The sequence below is a fragment of the Pseudorasbora parva genome, chromosome 1, assembly GCF_024679245.1.
Source record: "Pseudorasbora parva isolate DD20220531a chromosome 1, ASM2467924v1, whole genome shotgun sequence".
Taxonomy (NCBI): domain Eukaryota; kingdom Metazoa; phylum Chordata; class Actinopteri; order Cypriniformes; family Gobionidae; genus Pseudorasbora; species Pseudorasbora parva.
Window position 1 is genome coordinate 48,055,143 of NC_090172.1, and position 23,306 is coordinate 48,078,448.

The following is a 23,306-nucleotide window of genomic DNA, read 5'->3' on the forward strand; positions in this document are numbered from 1 at the left end:
CGCTTCTCTATCCGTCACCATGTTAAACCCGCCAATAGCGTGCCAGGTAAATAAGGCAGGCTGTGATTGGTTCCCACGAAAGTGTAACAGAAGCAGTAGAAATTAATGTACAGGTTTCCAGACTGAGTTGCCGGGCGAAATCAAAATGCGGGCAGATCAGGCTGGGTTTACCCAGTCTAGGATATTCTCAGGTTGGTCTGAGGAGAAAAGACAGTCATTCAGTCAGGATTTCTGAGTGATGTTGTCTGTACCTTAGGCCTGAAGTCTTTCTCATGCATTCGGTTGGTTTATGATGCAAAATGGTTGGTAGCATGTAATGGAAACATTACATATTCAGATGTATGGTCACAATTACAGCCTCACAGAGGACATTGCTCTTTCTCACTCCGTTCCTCCTTCCCATCTGCTCCAAACAGACTGTTTCCATGGATACCACAATCAACATCCGCAAAGCCCTTCAGCCTGGACCACAGGGGCTTCATTCTCAATTCTGAGAGGTTGCATGTGTTTGTTTGTACATGCAACACAGACGACACTTGTTGAATAACTCTTTTTCCACTTGGTTTTAAACTGGCTGGATGAGTGTACCACCTCAGACCTGAATTTCTGCAGCAAATCCAATAAACCTTCTGTGCGAGTCTCAATGAAATCGGTTTACAGTATGTTCTCCAGGTGCATTGGTGTAGGAGAGAAGTGATGTAGCCTGACCTTCCATTTGTTCATTAAACTCAAAACAAACACAGCCTTTTTCCACCCTAAAATCCAATCTGCTGCATATACTCCACTGGAAAAAGCCCGGTAACCCTCATAGCAGGTATGTTTTATGGCAGGATATGTAACACTATTGCACAAAAAGAACAAATTCACATAGTTGGCAGGCATACACGAGCGCCCCCTTGGCAATAAAACAAACTCACACGCACCTTCTTACCTCAAAAGCTGCCAAAGTGCTCAGAACTTCCACAACTCCCTGCTAGGAAGCCCGGGAAACCAAAATAAAACGAGAAGAAAGAAGATAAGAGCATACACTCGCTGTCCTCCAATAAATCTGTTTAAAGGGTACCCGGGGCCATGATGTAATGGTACTTCAAACGTGCGCATTTACTCTCAGATCTTGTTGCATTATTTAGAGAACCCAGAGTGAAAAACTTTTGTCAAAGTGTTGGCGTCAGCTGGTGCACACACCACATGGACCTCACTGAACCTCCATCCTTCGTTCTCTCTCTCTCCCTTCCTGTATGCCCACCCAGTCTCATTCTCCCACTCTTTCTTTCCTATCCCTTGAGCTCATGTTCTCCTTGGAGGCTTGATAAAAATAACTGCAACCACACCTATGTTCCATCAGACCTCTCTCTCTGCGCGTGTGTGTGTTGTGTGTGTGTGTTGCATGAGTGCTTGTTTGGCTTGGGCATGAGTACGGACTTGCTCCCTAGTGATCATGAAATAAAGTTCACAAAGGGACCTTTATGGAGGGTTGAACAGTCCTACGTGACAAATCCATTTCGGTCTCCCCATTCCTTTAATCTCCCTCAGGAGTGACCACTCCTTACATGTCATGCGAATAATAAGAATTTCCGTAACCGTTCTTCAAATGGGACCTGGTGGAAAATATGGTTGAGGAGGTGAATGTTAGGGGGAACTTTCTGCCTGAGACATTTGTGTTTATAAAAACACCCAACATGAGTAGTGAGGGCAGAGGCTACAGCAAACAAACTCTGACTCCGCTCCAGTTACTCCTTTTCAAGATAAAATACAGTCTGAGCTTTAGCTAGAGGAGGCGAGAAACACCTTAAATTACAAGAGAAGGACTTGAAAATTATAAGTCCCAGGATGGGAATAGTTTTAATACAATAACGGCTTTGAGAGGCAATTCCTAGTTATGCTGTCAGTGTACCGAAAAATGCCTTTGCACTCCCAGGCTCAGAGACCGCAGGAGGGAGGGGTGTCTGTTTGTTTCGGACAGTGATGAAGCAAGTTAATCTTCACCTCTCCCACTACAATATGTTTGCTAAATTCATCACAAAGGACATGTGGGCTGACTCAGAACTACACACTGCAAACAATCCAGTATTAAATAAGTTAACACTAAAAAAAAAGGCCAAGTCTAAATCATGTGATGTCTCTAGTCCTGAGTAAGGACAAAATTTGCCAAATCACTGTTATACGTAGGTATTTGTTAGTTGTTAAGGTGTTCAAATTAGTTTTAGTTCATTGCTATGCAGTTGCTATGTGGTTTGGGGTGGTTACTTACTGACCCAACTCAAGTCACCCGCGCGTCTCTATATTTTTTCCCCCATTTTGCCATTCGCCAGGCATATTTAATGCCCAACAATTAAAACAAATTTTGCAATTAACCCTTTAAGGTTCAGTGTGTACTTTTTTGGCTCATTATAAGGTAATAAAAACATAATGGTACATTATGTAGGACCTTTATACACCACTGAAAGCATAGTTGTGTATATTATATTGCCTTTCTGTCAATAGATCCTCATATCTACTACACACTGCAACTTTTAATGGATGTATGTTTCGCTAATTATTATTACATATTATTATTATTACATATTCAGGTCTTTAGCATATATTATATATATATATATATATACACACACACTCACCTAAAGGATTATTAGGAACACCATACTAATACTGTGTTTGACCCCCTTTTGCCTTCAGAACTGCCTTAATTCTTTATGGCATTTTTCAACAAGATGCGGAAAGCATTCTTTAGAAATGTTGGCCCATATTGATAGGATAGCATCTCGCAGTTGATGGAGATTTTTGGGATGCACATCCAGGGCACAAAGCTCACGTTCCACCACATCCCAAAGATGCTCTATTGGGTTGAGATCTGGGGACTGTGGGGGCTCATTTTAGTACACTGAACTCATTGTCATGTTCAAGAAACCAATTTGAAATGATTCAAGCTTTGTGACATGGTGCATTATCCTGCTGGAAGTAGCCATCAGAGAATGGGTACATGGTGATAACAGGATGGACATAGTCAGAAACAATGCTCAAGTAGGTTGGGCATTTAAATGATGCCCAATTGACACTAAGGGGCCTAAAGTGTGCCAAGAAAACATCCCCCACACCATTACACCACCACCACCAGCCTGCACAGTGGTAACAAGGCATGATGGATCCATGCTCTCATTCTGTTTAAGCCAAATTCTGACTCTACCATCTGAATGTTTCAACAGAAATCGAGACTCATCAGACCAGGCAAAAATTTTCCAGTCTTCAACTGGCCAATTTTGGTGAGCTTGTGCAAATTGTAGCCTCTTTTTCCTATTTGTATGGAGATGAGTGGTACCCGGTGGGGTCTTCTGCTGTTGTAGCCCATCCGCCTCAAGGTTGTGCGTGTTGTGGATTCACAAATGCTTTGCTGCATACCTCGGTTGTAACGAGTGGTTATTTTAGTAAAAGTTGCTCTTCTATCAGCTTGAATCAGTCGGCCCATTCTCCTCTGACCTCTAGCATCAACAAGGCACTTTCGCCCAGAGGACTGCCACATAATGGATGTTTTTCCCTTTTCACACCATTCTTTGTAAACCCTAGAAATGCTTGTGCGTGAAAATCCCAGTAACTGATCAGATTGTGAAATACTCAGACCGGCCCATCTGGCATGATGGATCCATGCTCTCATTCTGTTTAAGCTTTACAACAACAACTCCACACACAAAACTGCTTAAATCATCTTTTTTCCCATTCTGACATTCAGTTTGGAGTTCAGGAGATTGTCTTGACCAGGACCACACCCCTAAATGCATTGAAGCAACTGCCATGTGATTGGTTGATTAGATCAGGGTTTTTCAACCTTTTGCCTACTGCGACCCACTTATTTTTTTGTATGCCATTCATCCGACCCACTATGGCTGGAAATAAATAACACATTTTAGACCTAGGCTAGTTTATGAAAATTCAGCTGTTCATGGTTTTTTCATGTTAGTTCATAGTGCATTAACTAATGCTAACAAGATTTTATTAATGCATTAGTAAATAATGAAAGTGCAGTTTATTATTAGTTCATGTTAACTAATGAATAAATCATATTTTGTTACCTTTTGGAGCTTGGAAGGGTTTAGTTTGAGCAGATGTTTTACACCATCATTGTCCTCGTCGGAGTTCATTTCCCATTACATTCAGGCTCATATCTGGCTCATATTCTCGGTTTCAAACAAAATCTCAAAACTATCTTTTTCAACATCTTCAAAATCAATATTTTGATAGCTGCCAGCTTCTTTACCAGATCCACCATCACTAGACTAATATTTGATTGTGTTAGTAAATTGCTGAACCATTTCAAGTTTTGCTGATGATGCTTCCTATTCTTTTGTTTTGTGCTTGCAGCAACTATAAGTGTAAACATCACTTCATCGTGAATCAGACATTGCGGAATAATGGTTAAAGGGGGGGGGGTGAAATGCTGTTTCATGCATACTGAGCTTTTTACACTGTTAAAGTCTGGATTACAAGGTTTTACGTGCAAAACCGTTTTGCTTGCTACTACTAAGGTTTAGTCGCATACAAAAGTCCATAAACCGAATCATGTCCTCATAAACTGCGAGTAAACACAGACAAATGTTGACAGGCCACTAAATACAGTACATACCACAGAGACGGACGTCCTGCTGTTGTTGCTTCCCCTGTTCAATTTATTTCAGCCTCCGGATCTGATTCTGGATCATATCTGTATTAGTTGAATCTGATAGCCATGGTTTATTTAGGGTAACGTTTTCATCTTCATGCTTGAGGATGTCAACTTTCAGAAGCTCTCGTGCAGTAGCTGCGCGCTCGTCATTCTTTAGCTCCGCCCACTCGATATGCCTCCAGGCGCTCGTTTTTTTCCAGAAAGACTCGGTACAGCCTATATTTCTTTTATAAATATAATAAAACTAAAGACTTTTCGGAGATATGAAGGATGCAATACTACTCTACAGGTACTCAAGATTGACATGAGATTGACTGAAACTGAGTGCCCCCCCCCCCCTCACACCCCGGGTTGATAGCGACATGCAACATGCAACATGCAACATGTACACACATTATTTTATAATTTTTGCTTTTTATATTGTTTATAATGAATTTATTGAGGAATACTAAGAAGGTTGACATCTAACTTAAAAAAATGTTTTTTTAAAAAGTATGGTTTTAACAGTCAAAGTCGTAATGTAATGAAAGTAGCAGCAAAAAAAATTCTTCTGTATTGTGATGTATATCAAAAAAAAGATCTATCCAGTTTTTGATTGGATGTAGGCAGATCTGAATGCAAACTTGCAGTGGATTGTAAGAAATGGGAAGAGTTTAAGCAGACAAAACGATTGGAGAAATCCAGCATACAACACCAGAGAAAATGGAGAAAAATCCATGGATGAATGATTCATTGTGAATGAATCATTCATTATGAATCAATGATTCATTCACAATGAGATCATTAAAGCTGCAGTCCATAACTTTTTGTGCTCTAGCGGTTAATTTATAGAACTGCATGCTTCTTGTGGAAGAACATTGCAGCCGGAGCTACTTCTCTCTGTTTATGTCTATGACAGAGACGCAGGGACTGTGCTCCTCCACAATATAAACGCTTATTATAAGTGTACCAAAATAATACAGGGTAAGACAAAAACATGGTTTGGAAAATGGATTCATGTACATTCTAAGTTTATATTTTTTGTAAATCTTGAACACAAAATTTTTTACGGACAGCAGCTTTAAGATATATTTAGGAAATAGGGTGAATTTATATTTTATGCTAAATTGTATTTGTTTTTCCCTTTGGAAATGTTTTACATTCAGTTCCAGAATAATAAATGAAACATACATTTTCCTACAGAAGTCCACTGCTAGCCATTTCATTGTTTAATATATTATCTTGCGTAATGCATGCAAAAATCCAACATACAAAGAAAATTCTCATGCAATGGACTTTTGGATTAGTTGTTAACAATGCAAAAGTTTTACCTGTATCAACACATCAGGGATCAGATCGGTTTTCGTATTCATCACGTTAATCAGAGTATGAGGATGAAAAGCAATCTGTAGCGAGAAGAGGCTCTATATGGACCTCGGGCCTCTGCAGCAGTGAAGAATGGACTCCCTGTCTCCCAGTGCCTGCATCACTCCTGGCGGCATGAGGTCACCCCCTCTATCGCTCTATAAATAACAGGGCGTCGCTCTTTGCCAGTCTGGCTCACTGCCCGCCATTATGCCACAGCTGGCCAGGGAACAGTCCGCCTGAGCTGCCTAGAAACCAGATGGGTCTAACCAAGCATTGCCTATCCCGCAACAGGCAAAGAAACACAGGGAACACAGTTGCCCGTTTTATAGAAAACACTTGGACGCTGGCTGCAATGTGAAATGCAGACAAGGAGAGTGAACATTTGAGTAATAAGAGTGCAGAACGGACATGTCAAGTTGTATTTTACAACATGATGTTCCATTAAAGGGCAATACTATTTAATTTTGACTGACACTAATCAGGGAGGGTTCAGTCTTTGAATAAACTATTGAATAAATTAGTAAGGAAATTGTCATAGCATTTTTCACAAAACCTACAATTTGTTTTGACACCATCATTTTTCAGCTGTAATTCACAACTTTTTCCAGCGAGACCTTTCGCAGAGGAGGGTTGTCCAAGAACACTACTTTAAAACAAGTGCTGCTTTATCAATCCCTGTAATGGTTTCCCCAGTCAGAAAACCACGAACAGAGAGCAGCCAGAGGTACAGAGCACAGAAACACCCCCGGAGTATAAGGGTGACCTGTGTCTATATGACTTATTACTATAAATCTCGTGCCAAAACATCACATGCAAGGCAAGGCAAGTTTATTTGTATAGCACATTTTATACCCAATGGCAATTCAAAGTGCTTTACATAGAAATTAATTAAAATAGGGGTAACATATGCATGAGAAAAAAAGAATACCACACTTTTTATAGTCCTTCAACAGCTGATTTGAAACAATGTCTCTGATCCCTCTGGGAAAGGATGCGCACACTCAAAATGTGGCCATGGAAAAATGGGAAAAAAAGGTGTGGGATTATAAGGAAGTGTGTGAGACGAAGACATCCAAGGCAGATCTAGGAAGTGTGGTGAACATGGGTTTTGGCTCTTTTTAGCTAGTTATCCTGACGGAAAAAACAACAGACAATCACAACAGTTGGAGCAAGGAAAGTACAAGTCACATGTATATGTGGGAATGCAAATGTACCAAAAGAAAAAAAGGACAAAGACAACACTATATTCTAACTAAAGTTTTACTTATGATACATTTTAAATGTCTAGAATGAGCCAAATGGAAATGTAGACTTAAATACGTGTGTGTACAATTAAAGGGTTCACCCAAAAATGAAAATTATTTCATTAATTACTCTCATGTCGTTGGACACGTAACACCATTGTTCATCTTTGGAACACAAATGAAGATATTTTTGTTGAAAGCTGATGGCTGAGAAAAGCGTCATTCCCACTTACAAGACCCATAAAAGGCACTAAAAACGTTGTTACAAAGTCCATCTCACTACAGTGGCTGTACAATAATTTTACGAAGTGACGAGAATATTTTTTGTGGGCAAAAAAAATCTAAATAATGACATTATTATCCGCCAAGTTATTGTCTTCCGTGTAAGTCTCGGACGTGAACTCATTCGATAGCGGCGCTTCTCCTCTTTTAGGTCATGTATCCAAACGGCAGATCTGCGTCATATTCTCGCGCATGTGTCGAGTTCACGTCAATAACTTGGTGGACGAAGTCGTTATTTTGATTTTTGTGCGCACAATAACTATTTTCGTCGCTTTGTAAAATTATTGTACAGCCACTGTAGTGAGATGGACTTTGTATCGATGTTTTTAGTGGGTCTTGTGAGTGGGAATGTACTGAATGCCAATGGAGGCCTATCTGAAGCCTTTCTCAGCCATCAGCTTTCAAATAAAATATCTTAATTTGTGTCCCAAGATGAACGAAGGTGTTACGGGTGTCCAACGGCATGAGGGTGAGTAATTAATGAAATAATTTTAATTTTTGGGTGAACTAACCCTTTAAGTTAAGAATTTGTCAATGCAATTTACAATAAAATCAAAACTGGAATAAACACTTATCCTGAACTATTATAGCATGGAGTGAAACTTATGGCAAAACTACAACCATGCCATGTATTTATCATTAAGCGTGTTTCCTTGCCTGAAACACAATAATGTTCCCAACTGGCTCACTGCATAGCAACTTGTTCCCCTGCAAGTGTTTATACATATTCAATATGAAAATTAATACCAAATGCCAAAATCTAGGGGGAATGCAATTCAGAACATCCATTCAAAAAACACAAACATGCCCAGACGCACATAAAGTATATACACACACACACAGTCAGCTATCCCAGGATTTGCTTTCATTCCACAGCAATCAAAAGCAGAGTCAGTGGGTCACTCTGGAAACCCCATTGTGCCCAGAATCCGCCATTGGCCTCCACAAGACGAGGCCTAACAGCTGCCATTCCCACCCAAATCCTCTTCAGGAAACTTCCCCATCTCATTCCATGAAACTTAAAACTCCTTGGTGTGATTCCTCCATATATCTTCACAAGACTTTTCACATATGATTGCAGCTTTAAGTTTTTTTTGTTTTTTGTTTTTTTACAAACAAGTCAAAAAAATAAAAGGTTCTAACAAGGTATGTTTCATAACACAATGTAGGAAATTCCCCATACATTAAGTGATATAATTTGAAAAGAGTTCTATTTTAAAAGTATTCATTATGTATTTGTTTAATAACTATTTTCTGTAAAATAAGGTAAATTTACGTAAGTTACTTTATTTGTAATGTATACATAATTTTGTGGTAAACTATTTAGATATAAATTGTTTTTACATGTAAAAAATATACAAGTATACTTTTTTAAATGTTAAACGCTACAGTAAAAATCTGTTACCATACAAAAAAATAGACCGTTGCATACAATTACTAAAAATGTTTTACAGTGCATGTGCGGTAAGTGGTAACATGGTAAAAACTAATGATGGACCGATTTCAGCCAATACAAGATAGTAATAAAAAAAGATTACATTTTTTTGTCAAATTAAGATAATAAAGCACAATTGGTAAATTAACAGAAGTTCTTACTTTGTCCATGGACTGAAAGACATCAGAAATCTTTTGTGAAAGTTGAATACATATATTAAATAATAATCTTTTTTTTTGTTGTTTAAGTTTCTCGTTTGCTATAATAAACAAATTAGTTTTCTAAAAAAAATATATTATATATATATATATATATATATATATATATATATATATATATATATATATATATATATATATATATATATATATATATATATATATATATATATATATATATATATATATATATATATATATATATATATTAATATTTATTCCAAAGGGGAAATTTCTAGGTAATTTTGCTGAACTAACGTAATATATTCTCATTGATGAAGGTATTTAAGCTACACAACAGGAATTGATGAGAAGTTGTATTCAAAGCTCTGTAAGCTGGTGGTCAGTGAATGTATTCAAGCACCCAGACTTGCGTCACAGTCTTCTGTTGCTCATAAAAGAGAGAAGAATGAGGTTGCGAGCCCTGAGTAACCCCCTCCTCTGCAGCACTGCCTTTGTCTAGTGTTGGACAAGGATTTGAGCCTCCACTCAACAACACAACCCGACTGACTGACTGTCTGACTGACATATGCATTATCCCTACTGAAGTTTCTTTATCTATCCCCCCACACACAAATTCAGTTTATCTGGAGCTAAGAAAACACCTCTCAGCACTACAGCAAAGCAGAAACAAAGCTCCCCCACTAAGAACAAAGGGCTTATCAGAACGTTTTTTCTTCAGTATCCGAGGTCACCGGGACCGATGCAAGCTGGGACACCTCTGTCCTTGAGCTGGCCTGATCTCATAAATGGGGAGGAGATGGGAGTGAAGGATCCGGACCGCAGGAAGGGAGATTTGGCTCCAAGTAAGAGTTTAGACTTTGGAACGCAGGCGAACCTGGAAAAGTGACATACTTGGATGCATTCAAGGTCAGAGTGGGTGAGAATATCGTTAAGCTCCTTCATTTATGAGGAAAGACAGAAGAGTGGGGGTGGAGGGAGAAAGAGAGAGAGGCTGAGAGAGAAAAGGTGGGTGAGACAGCGTGAGTGAGAGGGTGACAAAGGCTTCATTCAAGGCTCAGGCTGGGGGAAAATGAGAGAGCGCTACCTCAGTCTGCTGAGCTATGGCTGCGGCCCGACTTAGTCTAAAGTTCCATTGTGCTCCGGGACTTTTAAAGGTGTGACACACAGCCATAGGTCACCACTGCAACTAAATCAACAGCCAGTGACCTATATTCATAGGAGAGGCTTTTTGGTTGACAAATTACTTGCCAAAGAAATGTAGCCAACAAATAAGAAAAAGTGCAAATATAAAAAAGTAGAGAGAAACACATCAAGAATCATTTAGTCCAACACACACAAGATGTACAGAGCATGTTTTGTTTCAAGGAGACTCGTGAGGAAGAAATGCCTTTCTGTGGAGAATTGCTTTATCACATTCCTCAATTTGTTTGCCTTCACAGTCTTAACCGCCAAATGCTGTTTGCACCTTTTCTTGTCAGACCATTAAAACGGCAAAGCAACACCTAATTCGAAGTCAAAACATGCTAAACAACATTCACTGAACATCACTTCAAACAAAGATCAGCTCATTAACCAAGCTGCGGGATTACAACGGTCATTGTTCAGATATGTCCTAATTAAAAATGTCCTTGCTGAACAAATGACACGCCTAACATGGAAATAACTACAATTTGTTTCCATGAAACGATTTAAAAGGATAGTTCATCCAAAAAGGGAGAAGTCTGAAAAAAAATGTTAGTCACCCTAATGTTGTGGCAAATGCTTTCTTGTAGCTCTCAAGTTTAATTTGAGTTCACAATCACATACACTCAAATATGGCATATGGTAAACAGTTATAAGAGAACAATAACCAATGCGGCTTGACACCACTGACATCACGCCTGGCACATCTGGAGGAATTTGAATGTACATGAAGGCAAATATTAGATATAATAATGCTGAAAATTGAACATTGAATAATTGAATTCAAAATGATTATATGGCTTCAAACGACTTGGAAACAGCGCTTTTATGGTGCTTTTTTTATATTTTTGGAGCTCACCACCTCAGTCCCCATTCACATTAATTGTATTTAAAATAGTGTCGTTATTGTTAATTTTAGGGGTGCTCGATAAGGATTTTTGTCATCATAATTGGCCGATCATTCAAGCTTTATATAATCGATATGTAAGCTTTCTATTGGCTGTCACTATTAACCCCAACACCCTAAGGCATTTTAAATGATTGCATGTGATTTCAAGTGGCACACTTAAAATAAATGTCTAATTTTTATTAACCCTATAAAGGAATCATCAAATATGGTCTCATTTGAAATACAATTTAGAAGAAAATAGATTATCATCATGTTAGAAGGTGCTTACAACATTGCAGAGAAACCCCCCCAAAAAGTGATGCAATTTTATTGATTTACATGCTCGACAGGATGACTACTATTAGAAAGTATATGCAGGGTCATAAAATCAAGTTTGGTTTTTGATAATCTTCTTTTTTATAGTGTATGGTAAATCAAGACCTGTCAATCTGAGTGATCCAAGCATGCTTTAACTGTAAAACAGTGTCTGATTGGTCCACACTGTCCCTACCCACCATAACCAAGATCTAGTTTCCATTGGTTTCCAATGGTTTCAACCTTTCAAATGACGTTGGAAAACACTGTCATGATTGCAATGAACAAGATTGGACTCTAGAAGACCTATAGCTTTAGCCACACATCATTTTCTCACTTTTGTTGTGTGGGCTCGTTTAAAAATCAACACCAAATCGCTTGCGGCACAAAAGCCCCCTCTGTATACTTTGTGCATCGTTGGCAACTTTTTAAGGGTTTATCTCATCAAATTGCAATCTGTTCGTGAGATTGGGCAAATTTAGTGACGTCTGAATCCGATTGAATCATAGAATGTGATTTTCGGCTGATAACATTCTGCGGCTGATTGATCAGAGCATCATTTTTAAAATCTGTATTGAGATTTTAAATTAAACTTAAAAAGCTAAGTGAAAAACTGGCAACTAACTGAAAAAAGTACTAAAATGACAAACTGAAATCAAAATGAATTATGGCTAAATAGGGGAAAAAACAATGACAATATAAATAATGCTAAAGTTAAAGGGGGGGTGAAACACTCAGTTTCAGTCAATCTCATGTCAATCTTGAGTACCTATAGAGTAGTATTGCATCCTTCATATCTCCGAAAAGTCTTTAGTTTTATCATATTTATGAAAGAAATATGGGCTGTACCGAGTCTTTCCGGAAAAAACCGAGCGCCTGGAGGCGTATCGTGTGGGCGGAGCTAAAGAATGACAAGCGCGCAAAGCGGTGACGTCCTCAAGCGTGGAGAAACCCATCTATCTCAGCTAATACAGATAATGATCCACAATCAAATCTGAGGCTGAAATAAATTGAACAGGAGAAACGGCAACATCAGGATGTCCGTCTCTGTGGTATGTACTGTATTTAGGGGCCTTTGTGTGCAGTTTATGAGGACATGATTCGGTTTATGGACTATTGTATGTGACTAGACCTTAGAGGTAGCAAGCAAAACGGTTTTGCACGTCAGAGTCAGAATAGTGTAACGTTATACAGAACAACAGAGTAACCGTTAGCGCATTTGAATGACGAAGCACGCGATCGTATCGTTTACTGATGTTTACTCATGCGACGGTAGCCAATAGCAGAGACATTTGAAGTTGATTAACTCACCGGCTGCTTCCAAAGCAGGACCGCTCTGTCAAAAACACACTTCTTTGGTATGATTTGGTGAAGTCCTGTGACAGCAGTGACCGTGGAAATCCACTTTGCGACGCGACTGAAGCGATGCCATGAAGCTTCCCGTCATTTCTGCGTTCAAATCGGTTCAAATGCAGCGCTGCCTTCCCGGAATGCTGTGCTGAAGCGTTGAAGTCGCTCGACGTCACCCATAGGAATAAAGTGGAGCGCGGCGCGACATAAGTGTTCACGGACGACTGGATCTGCACCTGAGAGACTGTTTACAGCGTGCATTTCCTCTCTCTCCCTCTAGTCACGCGCGCGCGCGCGCACCCTTCCGGGAGAAGAGCCCGTACAGCCCATACAAGGACCTTCCGCTCTATTTAACGTCAAGTAGACCCATACTCGAAAAAAACTCGCCGAAACTTGTGAGAAACCGGAAGGAGTATTTTTAACACAGAAATACTCCATCAAACGTCCAACATTAGTTTTTGAAACTTTGTCTATGTTTAGGATGGGAATCCAAGTCTTTAAAGGTGTAAAAAGCTCAGTATGCATGAAACAGCATTTCACCCCCCCTTTAAGTAAATGATACAAGTATCTCTATTTTTGAGTGTACTATACCTTTAAAACTGTCATAGTTTTAAAATGTCCTACTTACAAATCATTACTATAAGTGTTTCTAAAAAGTCTTTTAGCGGCTGACTAATTGAACACAGAAAGCTCTGATATTATATTACCAGGCACATGAGCACACATATCAAAACCGAAATTAAACCACATTAATTGGCATTCATACTGGAAACCCAACACTCACCCAGAGTCAGTATTAGCACATCACTAATCTCATACATGACACCCAGATCAACAACCTGCCTTTATTGTTCAGTTACTTGATCACATTCTTAACTCAGTACAGCTTATTCGACTCACTTAAAAATCCATTCTTAAGACGATCAGGACAACATACATCACCGCTGGTGGACATTTCCACAAACATCCCAAAGTGATCAATCATGCTTTAGACGTGCACTGGGAAAACCTCCACCTTTTGATGCACGTCCAGAAACAGCAGTGTGTGTGCTCTCATAACAAGGTCTCTCTCCTCTAGAGGTGAGAAGCCATTTTTGAAGTGCAGCCAAGAAGAAGCCTCCTGACGGGCAGATATTGTCTTTGTTTTAACAAAGTTCAGTGAGAGGCAAATTAAAGGAACATCAAACCACTTCACAGTACACTTGGCAATAAATTACTTTGGTGAGTTAGGTTGTTATTGTAGCAATGGAAGTGTGCATGTACATAAATATTGGACGTACGATCCGTAATCTGAAAATGCACATATCTGGAAGTCCGACATGCTTGAAGTCACCCCGTTGCTGTGAGATTGCTCTATTATAGCCTCAATTGCAACTATTGAGCATAGAGCAGGCCTCGTTTCCGAAAAAGACAATGGTGGATGTCAGAGAGTCAGCAACCTTTGGACCAAAGATATCTTGGATTGATCCATCACTGTCATAGCAGACAGGACGACAGGGTGCATGGTAAGAGGAAGGGCATAATGATGGCTCAATTTTGGACCTGTCATTCCTCAGTTTCCTGCCATTTATGAATAGGGCCATAGAGTCTTTTGAGGTCGTAATGTGTGTGAAGTGACCTTGTCCCCTCAGCTAACCTCCTCCACACACATGAACCTCCTTCCCCCAGACTCACCTCCCTGGGAGCAAAGACTTTGGAGTGGTTTTGACGGCTTGTTGAGCCCAAATGTTGGATACGAGGTTGGCAGACAAAACTTTTGGTGGAGTGTTTGATGTGGTCAGGTCCCCTGCAGAACACAGATGAACTTTGAAAACTGACTCCCTGATTATCATTTACCATGTGTCTTCACAAAAAAATCCTAAATGCACCACAAACTCGCATTTCATCAGGCTACACTGAGGTTAAACTGTATGCCTATAATTATACCAAATTAGGAAAGACAGTCATAATCATCTCCATACTCTGGATAAATGTACATACATTCCCATAACCGTTGTTTAAATTGACAATCAATTAATCCCTATAATTAACCTCTTAAATGCAAAGCGGGGGGCACTACTGAATCACCCCTTTACTTAACAACCACTTGCTTCATCAACACAAAATAAGTGTAATTTTAAAGCTAAGAAGTATGGAATTACAGTGAATATAGGGAATATGACCATCACTGGGATCTGTAAAATAATCCTATATAAAAGTTGGATAGACCCGTGTCATATATCGTTAAAGGTCTCAACTATCAGAATATAACAAGCATATGTTTCAGATCAAACTACACCAAGTTTTTTCATGAAAAAGCACAGCCAACACACATGTAAACAGTATACACATGCTGCTTTTGTACCACGTTTTGGTTTTTAACTATGCGAAACATTAGCAAACCATGATAGATTGTCTTTATTCAGAGCGGGTCATCTCAAACGAGCCCAAACACAACAAGATAATGCGTAAATCATGGAGTGACATGACATGCTGCTTTGCTAAAGCTATAGGACTTCCGGGATCCAGCATCATCATTATGACGGAGTGTTTTCCAACCTCAATTGAAAGTTTAACCAATGGAATCTGGTGGTGCGTCCAACTGTCTGAGTAGGAGCTACATTTGAATTTTAACTTCGCAACCATTAAAAAACATATGTTCTATATAGTATGAATGTGGGTAGTATGACTGTAATCTAGACGTACTACATCCGCCATGTTGTCATCATCATGTGACCTACCAGCGTCCGTTGCGTTGCTTGTCTTCTGTTCCTCGTAGGATAGTAAAGTGTCCAACGAATGCGTACTTCAGAATCTCACAGAAGTATTAGGTCATCCAGGGACTTTTTGCCTATACTGTTTTTCAAATACTCACTGTATTCACATATACTACTCTGTTGGCATACACTTTTTCACATGCTATGTAGTGGGGAAGTATTCGTTTTCGGACACAGCGTGGATCGCGGGTATGATGGGAGGGTATAGTGGGAAGGAATGATGTGTAGAGGCCAAGCGGCAACCTCCCGCGATCTCTCTTGAAGCCAATACGGAAGTAATGTAAAATGTAATCCCTTAACTGGCCACTAGAGGCAGGCTCCAGAAAGGAGCAGAATCTCATTGAGCCCCATGTTAACAGTCCCAACTTTATAGCAGAAAAAAACATGTTTACAGCCTGGTACAAATTGTGTTTTTGGCCTATAAGGCTAATTTTGATCTTCATGACAACTGTGAGGGAGGTGAATTTTTTTATAACTCATTCGTTTACGTTATATAAAGCCTTAAAGTTCTGCATAATTAAGGGCGTGGTTGCAAGTGGATAGCCATTTATCCGGCGTCTATAGTCATTGCGTCACCTCAGCTCCGTGCGCATCCCGCCTTTTTGCCCATTTTCTGTTATCCGGGAGTGACACGCGATGACTCGCTCACAAGATGGCAATGCCCAGCTCGCCCCTACTTTACGCTTCAGAACGGCTTATCGGAATCCTATGGGTGACGTCACGGACACTACGTCCATATTTTTTTACAGTCTATGGTAGAGGCCAATCGGACACTTCATTACAGCTGGAGCACGCTTCTGACAGACCAATCACAGCGTTTGTGGTCCGCATCGAATTGACACGTTACATTTTTGGAGAAGTGCATGTCAGGCTATACCACAGGCTACACCCAGCCTACAACGTAGCTACAAAAATAGGTTTGACGCAGAAGTATAAATCAGCCTTGATCACCTTGCTTAATCAACCATCAGTTTTATCGATTCAATAATTATCAACAATTAATCGTTAGCATCCCAAATTCACACAAGCCGGTTTATTCAGTGTCAATTTTGCACAGTCCAATCTCAAAAATCGTGTGACAGTGTGGGAAAATTAAGGGTGGGTTAAGGGTGGGAAAATATTGTCAATATTTTATATAAAATATGTATTTTTAGGGATGCACCTATATAAAATTCAGCTAAACATTTATTAAATAATTGTCTTCTTAAAAAATACGTTTATAACTAAGTGAGTGTGCAGTTATATTTTTTCGTTATTTTCCTTGTGAAGTGTCTACTTCACTACAACCTTTACTATTTAACCATTCACTCAGAGAACAAACACACAACGAACACACATGCCCCACTGATTAGAAGTCCTGTCACTCCTAGCTCGGTTAAGAGACCATGTGGAAACACTGGTGAGTGTTTGTGGTGGAGGGGCTCAGGCAATAAGACCCCAATATCTCTCCCACCATCAAAGCCTCCCTGCCCAAGGCAAAGGCAACGGGAGCCAAGCTCACATTCCTGTCACATATCAGATCCTTCCCACACCCCTAACCAGCTGTGGACTTCACCACAATCAACACATCGTTCAAAACAAACAGCCTTTTATCAAATAATCGAAGAAACAATATATTTACCCTATTAAATCCAATTGTAAAAACAGTGGGAAAAGGAAGCATTACCTCTCAAGACTGATGAGTTTCACGCAGCATTCCAAAACTGATATGATTTGAATTTGGGAAGTTATCCAGAAACAGAAGTATGGCATTAATGAATAACAGAAATGGGGAAGTAATCCTACTTTAAACAAAGAGATCACTTTAAACATAGGGATGATAAAAATGGAAGTAGAAAAATAGACCGCAAGAGTCAGGTTCTGGAATATAAAATCCCACTCTTTTTTTATTAATAAAGCAACACATTTTTATCAATAAATGCATAAACATTTCTAGACAGACCTACCATGAACTTTAAGGTTGTTAATATGATATGCTTCTGTAGATGAAACTATGTTAATTTAATTTAATTATAAAATATAAAAAAGATTTACACCACTCCTTACTTTTTAGCAATAGTTTAAATATATTGTATTTCATACCTGTCTAAATAAATAATTGTAAAATATAATTTGGATAAATATATATATTTTTATAACACAGATCCTTTGTGTTTTTTCCCGCTCTTTTCTTGGCTTTGAATCCAAGTTTATAATGTTGTGTTTCATCTCTAAGCTGTTTGGTTTGGTATATGGGTTAAAACTGATATTGCCTATGGAAAGAATAAATATACTAATAAAATAAAAATACTTCCGGAACGAAGCTGTTGGGGGAATAAAAACAAGCGGTATGTATTCTGCTCTACAGCAAGTTCAAACTGCAAGCAAACTTAAAACATAAACATTTTGACCCAGTAAAACATTTCCATCTCTCTGTCCAAAGTTCTCTTTCTTTCACCTCAAAACTCCAGCGCCTGAGAATAAGTTCCACTGACCGATTAGGAGTGGGAAGAGAGGGATGATTGGAGTGCCATGTGGTCTACATAAACTTCACAGCAGAAAAAGAGAAATGCAAGGAAATGCGCAATGTTTCCATCTCCACTTTTACAGGAGAACAAAAAAGAGAGGGAATGTGAGGGAGGGATGATTAACAAAGTGGTGGGGGGGGGGGAAGCAGCAACAATGAGGTTTTTATACATAAATCAGCCTGTTCCATGTTCAATCAATGCCAATTTCAATGCAAAAGCCTTTGAGGATTTTTTGGGGGGTTCCACAGGCACAAATGTGGAAAATAACCAAGCATTCTTTGTAAACAAATGGTTTACATGCATTTTTCACCACAATTTTGAAAATCAGTCTGGCAATGTTTTGTCACACAAGGAACAAGTTGCTTTGAAACCCTAAAGATGTTCAGCTCAAAAATTAAGTTACGATGGGATGCAAGTTTGTTACTATTAAATTCCATATGAGTCCATTTAACTTCCAACATTCAGACTTTTATGTAGCCTGGAGATGCCTAGTATCCTGGCTGAGGTCACAATGACCCGTCATGGGATTTTAATTTGAGCACATGTTAAACACCTGGGGGGTGTATTGGGTCTAGCCTTGGGCACCAGGTCATTATGTTTGCTGTTTGAGATAAATGTCTTCTGAGACCACTGGAGGGGGGGGTCAAAATAATGCCCTCAGGGTGCAAAGATGGAAGACAGGATCAGAGGGCAAGAGATTCCATGAGAGAAAAAAGGAGAGATAGACATGCAGGTTGTGCTTTGCCTCCAAATCAGATGGAAAAACTATCAGCGTGATTGGCAGCGACTGGAGCCATGCATGTACCCCAGAAGGTTCATGCAAAGAGATATAAACAATGAAATCCAACACTGATGAAGACTCTGTAGATCATATTTATGATGACATCCAAATAAAGTCCTCAAAATCGAGTGATGCAGGTAGACAGAGACGCATGCAGAATCAGATACAGGGACTGTGTGTCAAACAAAGCATGTGTTTCAGGTTAAGCAGTTAACAAGTCCAGCCAGCCAGTGAATATGAGGTTATCAGATTGGCCATGAGCCAGCCCCCCGTAAACCAAGAGTTGACACTTACAGAGAACTAACTAGCCTGCTACAAAAACTTCAAAAGAAACTACTAAAAATGACAATAAAACTCTGACACCTTAGAAACATATTGGTAATGCATGAATCTCTGCCAGAATGGCGAAGGCAAACACTGAGTTTTATCTCAGAATCACTAATATAATGCTCATCTTGAATGCATTCTGATCCTGCAGAAACAATGATCAAATGACATGTAAATGTCAAAAGCCTGGGAGCGATAAAAGGGACGATATCAATGCTGCGTGCCAAGTGTAAAGCATTTTAAAATTAAACACAGCAGAAGAAAAGACATTTTACCAACTACAGCCAAACCGGACTCAACGCACATTACAAGTTATCAAGATGTTTTGAGCACCAGAATAAACAACTGTAAACTCCTTCTAAGACATGCTGAAAAGGCACAAATCAAATTAATTTCTTCCCTCTGTCAGACAAAAAAAATACCAGCCTCCCCCTCATGACCCCCACCCCCTTCTCCCCGCTGACTCAGGGGGCAGAGTCTGGGAATGTGATCTCTGGGGGTCTTGTCTCCCCAAAACATCTTCATTTAAGAAAAATAAATCAACACTTGTTGGTCAAATGCCGTTGGAGAGGAAGTGGGGGTGGGAGGAGAAGAAATAAAACAGGATTCCCTTACCTCCGTGTACTTTTCTCTATAGTTGGAAGAAATGTCATAGGTGGGTTCAAAAAAAGCATGAACTATAAGTATTTTTGGGATAACGTTGCTTTTTTCAATAATTACAGTTATTTTTAGCTTATTTTTTTATTATTACCGGTCAGTCATTGTGTTTCAAATATTTATTGACATGAGACATGACTAATTTCTGATCTGCCTTGGGCTCATACATATAAAGGGGTTTTGTCTAAATTACTGCACAGTAGTACCACATCCCAGTTGGTTTTACACACTAAAGATAAAGCAAATGAGCTGATGACACAAAGCAGCAAAGAACCCCGAGATGTCTCTAAAGTTTGAGTCTCTAAAACTGATCATTATTGTTACAGACTGATTTTCATAATCCCATGTCCCTTTTCTATCATAAAAGCTGCTGTATTTTTTGTGTGCGATAAATTAAATGAATATTAAATGAATGAATTATTATATTATTTACCTATAATACTAAAAATATGCACTCAACTTTTCTACAGAGCAAGACAGGCGATTTAATACAACTGAATGCAAATAGGATGCGCACTAATAGCCTACATTTATGCTTATGTCACAAAACATTCACACAAAATTCCCTGTAAAATATTTGAAAGCTGAAATGACCACTTTGTCCAGTATGTACACGAAATGTATACATTTATGTGCATTTCACAAAATGTTCACACAAATTTTAAAATACATAAAATCACAAATCCTTAGATACAGTTAGCTGTCAATAGATTTTGGATCTGACACTGGATGAATTTAGTCCTTCAACCAGGCCGATTAATCGGCTAATATAGCCATCTGTTTGGCAAATTAATCAGATTTGCCAATTTACTGGTCTATCAAAACTCATGATAGTGAATGGATAATGAATAATATATGCTGGTCATTTCACCCATGTTCAATGATCCACTAAATTGTTGTATAAATTTGACTCTTATGCAAACATTGATTTTTCATTCCTTTCTTTTGGTTTCCATGGATCTTGAAAGTCAATGATTCACAGATATCATGGGATTTATGTCATTTGTGGAAATAACAGTTTAGACACAAGCATTGGATATCACGTCAATTTCCAATTGCCACCAAGTTTTTACAAAGTTCCCAAACATTTATCAATGCGCACCGTTACATTTCATCCTAGCAAAAACAACAGTAAGTTTAAACTCTGAAAACAAGTAACCAAGTGTTAGAATATATCAATAACACACACACACACACACACACACACACACACACACACACACACACACACACACACACACACACACACACACACACACACACACACGAGTTTCTAAGACTTTGCAAACTCCGGTCTTACTTTAGTAATGATGAGCGGCTCGCCGTGCTCCAGCCCTCCTTTCAGAGTGAATCCCCATGGAGCGCCTCCGTTCAGTTGCACATGGATGTGCTGGAACGACACCAGCTGCTCTACGGTCTCCATCATAACTTCTGTGTTTTCAGCTTCGTCCGATCGCCATGCAATCACGATGCAACCTCATCACGACAACCGAGACTCCAGGCATGAGAGGACAAGCGGTGGGTTGGCCAGTGATGGGCTTTCCGTGGACTCTTAGCGGAGGAAGTGCTTGAGACTGAAGAGTAGAATTGAGTGACAGATGGATTGGCCAATTAGGACAGCGCTTCGCTCTAACTGACCAATGAAATTATGACGAGGGCAGGAACTTTATCGACCGCTGTATTGTCCATTGTGCGAGTCTGGGAAAACTCAAGTAAGTTGGCCATTATCAACATTTGGGTCATAACTTTCTAACCACAACAGCGATAATTTACATGAAAACTGCGCTTGACAGGAACCTTCAAATGGGTTAAGAAAAGCGTCAGGAACTGTTACCCTTTTTTAGACAGCAAAAGACAATTAAATGACCAACTGACTTGAATTGCTCTCCCATTAAGCTATGTCGAGACTGTCAATATGTTTAACTGTCATTTCTGTTATGTGAGCTATAAATGAATATTCTCTTTAACACGAGGGGAAAAAATTGCAAATGCATGTTAAGCTATAGGAAAAAATAAAGAGATGACGTGTCGTGCACTTCAAATTAAAATAAATGCAACCCAAATAGATGGTTACAATATAAAGTATAGCCTAAGCCTTTGGCTAAAATATACAATAACACAATACCATGAAAAGTCCGCTTGAGGGAGCTGTTGTTTCATGTAGAAGTGTGACATGATGTAATGGAATTCCGGATAAGAATTCATACAAAAGCTGTATTTTAACTAATGCAAGCTCTGTCTGCAGCCAGCATGTATGAACAAAGCTTCAGGGTGAGCACTTACCTTTCTTTACTAATCATTTCCACATTGATGAGCAACTAGTTCCTTATCCATTCAGCTATTAACAGAAGTTCAGTGATGTCCAGTTTGTCATGTTGTTAGAACATCTGCTTTGAGCTATTAAGCTGGAAAGCCAAATTATTAGAAACTGCAAAAACATGTCTAAATAATCAATTACCTGTCAAACACATGGAGAGGAGAGAGAATATACTAATGCAAACTCCAAATGCAGTTGCAATATGCAACTATACAATTGATATACAACTGATAATTCCCAGACCCTTCAAAAATAATTTCTTGTTAAAATTGAAGGGATTGTTCACCCCAAAAAATGAAAATTCTATCACCATTTACTCAACCTCAAGTTGTTACAAACAAAACTGTATGAATTTTTTTCTTCTGCAGAACACAAAGGAAGATATTTGGAAGAATGTTTTTTAACAAAGCAGATCTCAGCCTGACAGTTACCTGACATTATCAAGATTAATTTATTCTGACACAGTTTAACTATGAATTCTTGTAGCCTATAGCGTATAAACTGTGATTGTGATAAATGCTTAAATGTGTCTAAATAAATGGTGGTTTGAATGTATGTTAATGCAGGTTGCTTTCAGTTAGAGCAGCTCAAACAAGTATAGGGACTGGGCTTAAGCCTTGTCTGTGAAACCAGGGAAATGTGTTAAAGAGAACAAGGTATTGACCTCTATAGGTAAATCATCATTTAATCCAGAGTGACTTCAAGTAGATTACTGCAATAAGATGTTACAATTAAGAAACAATAACATTACCAGTGTCAAGTTTTTATTAATCTCTTAGCATTCCGAGAGATAATCCACTCATTTCAACATAAGTGTGCTCACTTTAACACAACTCTTGTACACATGATTGCACATCCATATGAGACAGCTGAACGCACATGCAAGCACAAGCACCCTTACGTCGATGAATGCACTTGAGCACACATGTAGTGTACATTTATGCATGACAACACCCACGCATCAGCTCAGCTATATTCTAGTCATCTAAATGCCTCTCATTTGACAATGATGTCTTAAAATTTAAAAAAAAAAAAAAAAGAATTCTCTTTCCCACTGTCACCTCAAACATAGGTCTGAATT

At 39.0% G+C, this 23,306-nt stretch overlaps 1 protein-coding gene across 2 annotated transcripts in view; it reads right to left on the reverse strand.

The window, feature by feature from the left end:
* The window catches only part of shroom4 (shroom family member 4), a 51,744-nt gene extending 30,183 nt beyond the window's left edge, over positions 1–21,561 (reverse strand). The window contains exon 1 of one of the 2 annotated variants that reach the window (XM_067443770.1): positions 21,209–21,561. In XM_067443770.1, the coding sequence (XP_067299871.1) occupies positions 21,209–21,334 (126 nt within the window). In that variant the 5' untranslated portion in view covers positions 21,335–21,561. Of the gene's footprint in view, positions 1–5,964; positions 6,103–21,208 lie in introns of those variants that run through there. The other variant, XM_067443779.1, reaches the window with a different exon arrangement.
* Positions 21,562–23,306: the final 1,745 nt, after the last annotated feature.